Here is a 483-nt window from a genome sequence, read left to right on the forward strand (position 1 = left end):
CCTAGTAAACCCTAGTAAACCCTAGTAAACCCTAGTAAACCCTAGTAAACCCTAGTAAACCCTAATAAACGAGATGAAATACCTGAGCGTAAAACTGCTCTTCTCCTTCGTGGGTTCCGCCGGTTGTCTCTGTCTCTCCTTGCTGCTGCTGCTGCTGCTGCTGTTGCTGCTGCTGCTGCTGCTGCTGCTGCTGCTGCTGCTGCCGCCGCCGCAATCTGTTGAGGGCCTCTCTCGCCCGCGGGAGGATATCTTCACAGTCTGCAGCAAACTCCGCGCCAACGAGTCCTTGCATGCGCAGCACCCTGCTGCTGCAGCTGCTGCTGCTGCTGCTGTTGCTGCTGCTGCTGTAGCAGCAGAGTTCATGCAGCGCTGGTGCTTGTGCTAGTGCTGTCGACGCCGCAGCAGCAGCAGCAGCAACCCCGCTCCTCCCCCCACCCCCATCACCCCCACCCCCCCCCAACCACCACCACCACCACCACCATC

General features: G+C 59.4%; 1 protein-coding gene across 1 annotated transcript in view; it reads right to left on the reverse strand.

The window, feature by feature from the left end:
• Positions 1 to 61: 61 nt before the first annotated feature.
• EMH_0049200 (uncharacterized protein) overlaps positions 62 to 483 on the reverse strand; it is a gene marked incomplete at both ends in the record, with an annotated part of 7,961 nt that continues 7,539 nt past the window's right edge. Inside the window, one exon of the mRNA XM_013496493.1 lies at positions 62 to 481. Coding sequence (XP_013351947.1) covers positions 62 to 481 — 420 coding nt within the window. The remainder of the gene's footprint in view (positions 482 to 483) is intronic.

This window comes from Eimeria mitis, genomic scaffold (assembly GCF_000499745.2).
Source record: "Eimeria mitis Houghton genomic scaffold, Emh_scaff2139, whole genome shotgun sequence".
Taxonomy (NCBI): domain Eukaryota; phylum Apicomplexa; class Conoidasida; order Eucoccidiorida; family Eimeriidae; genus Eimeria; species Eimeria mitis.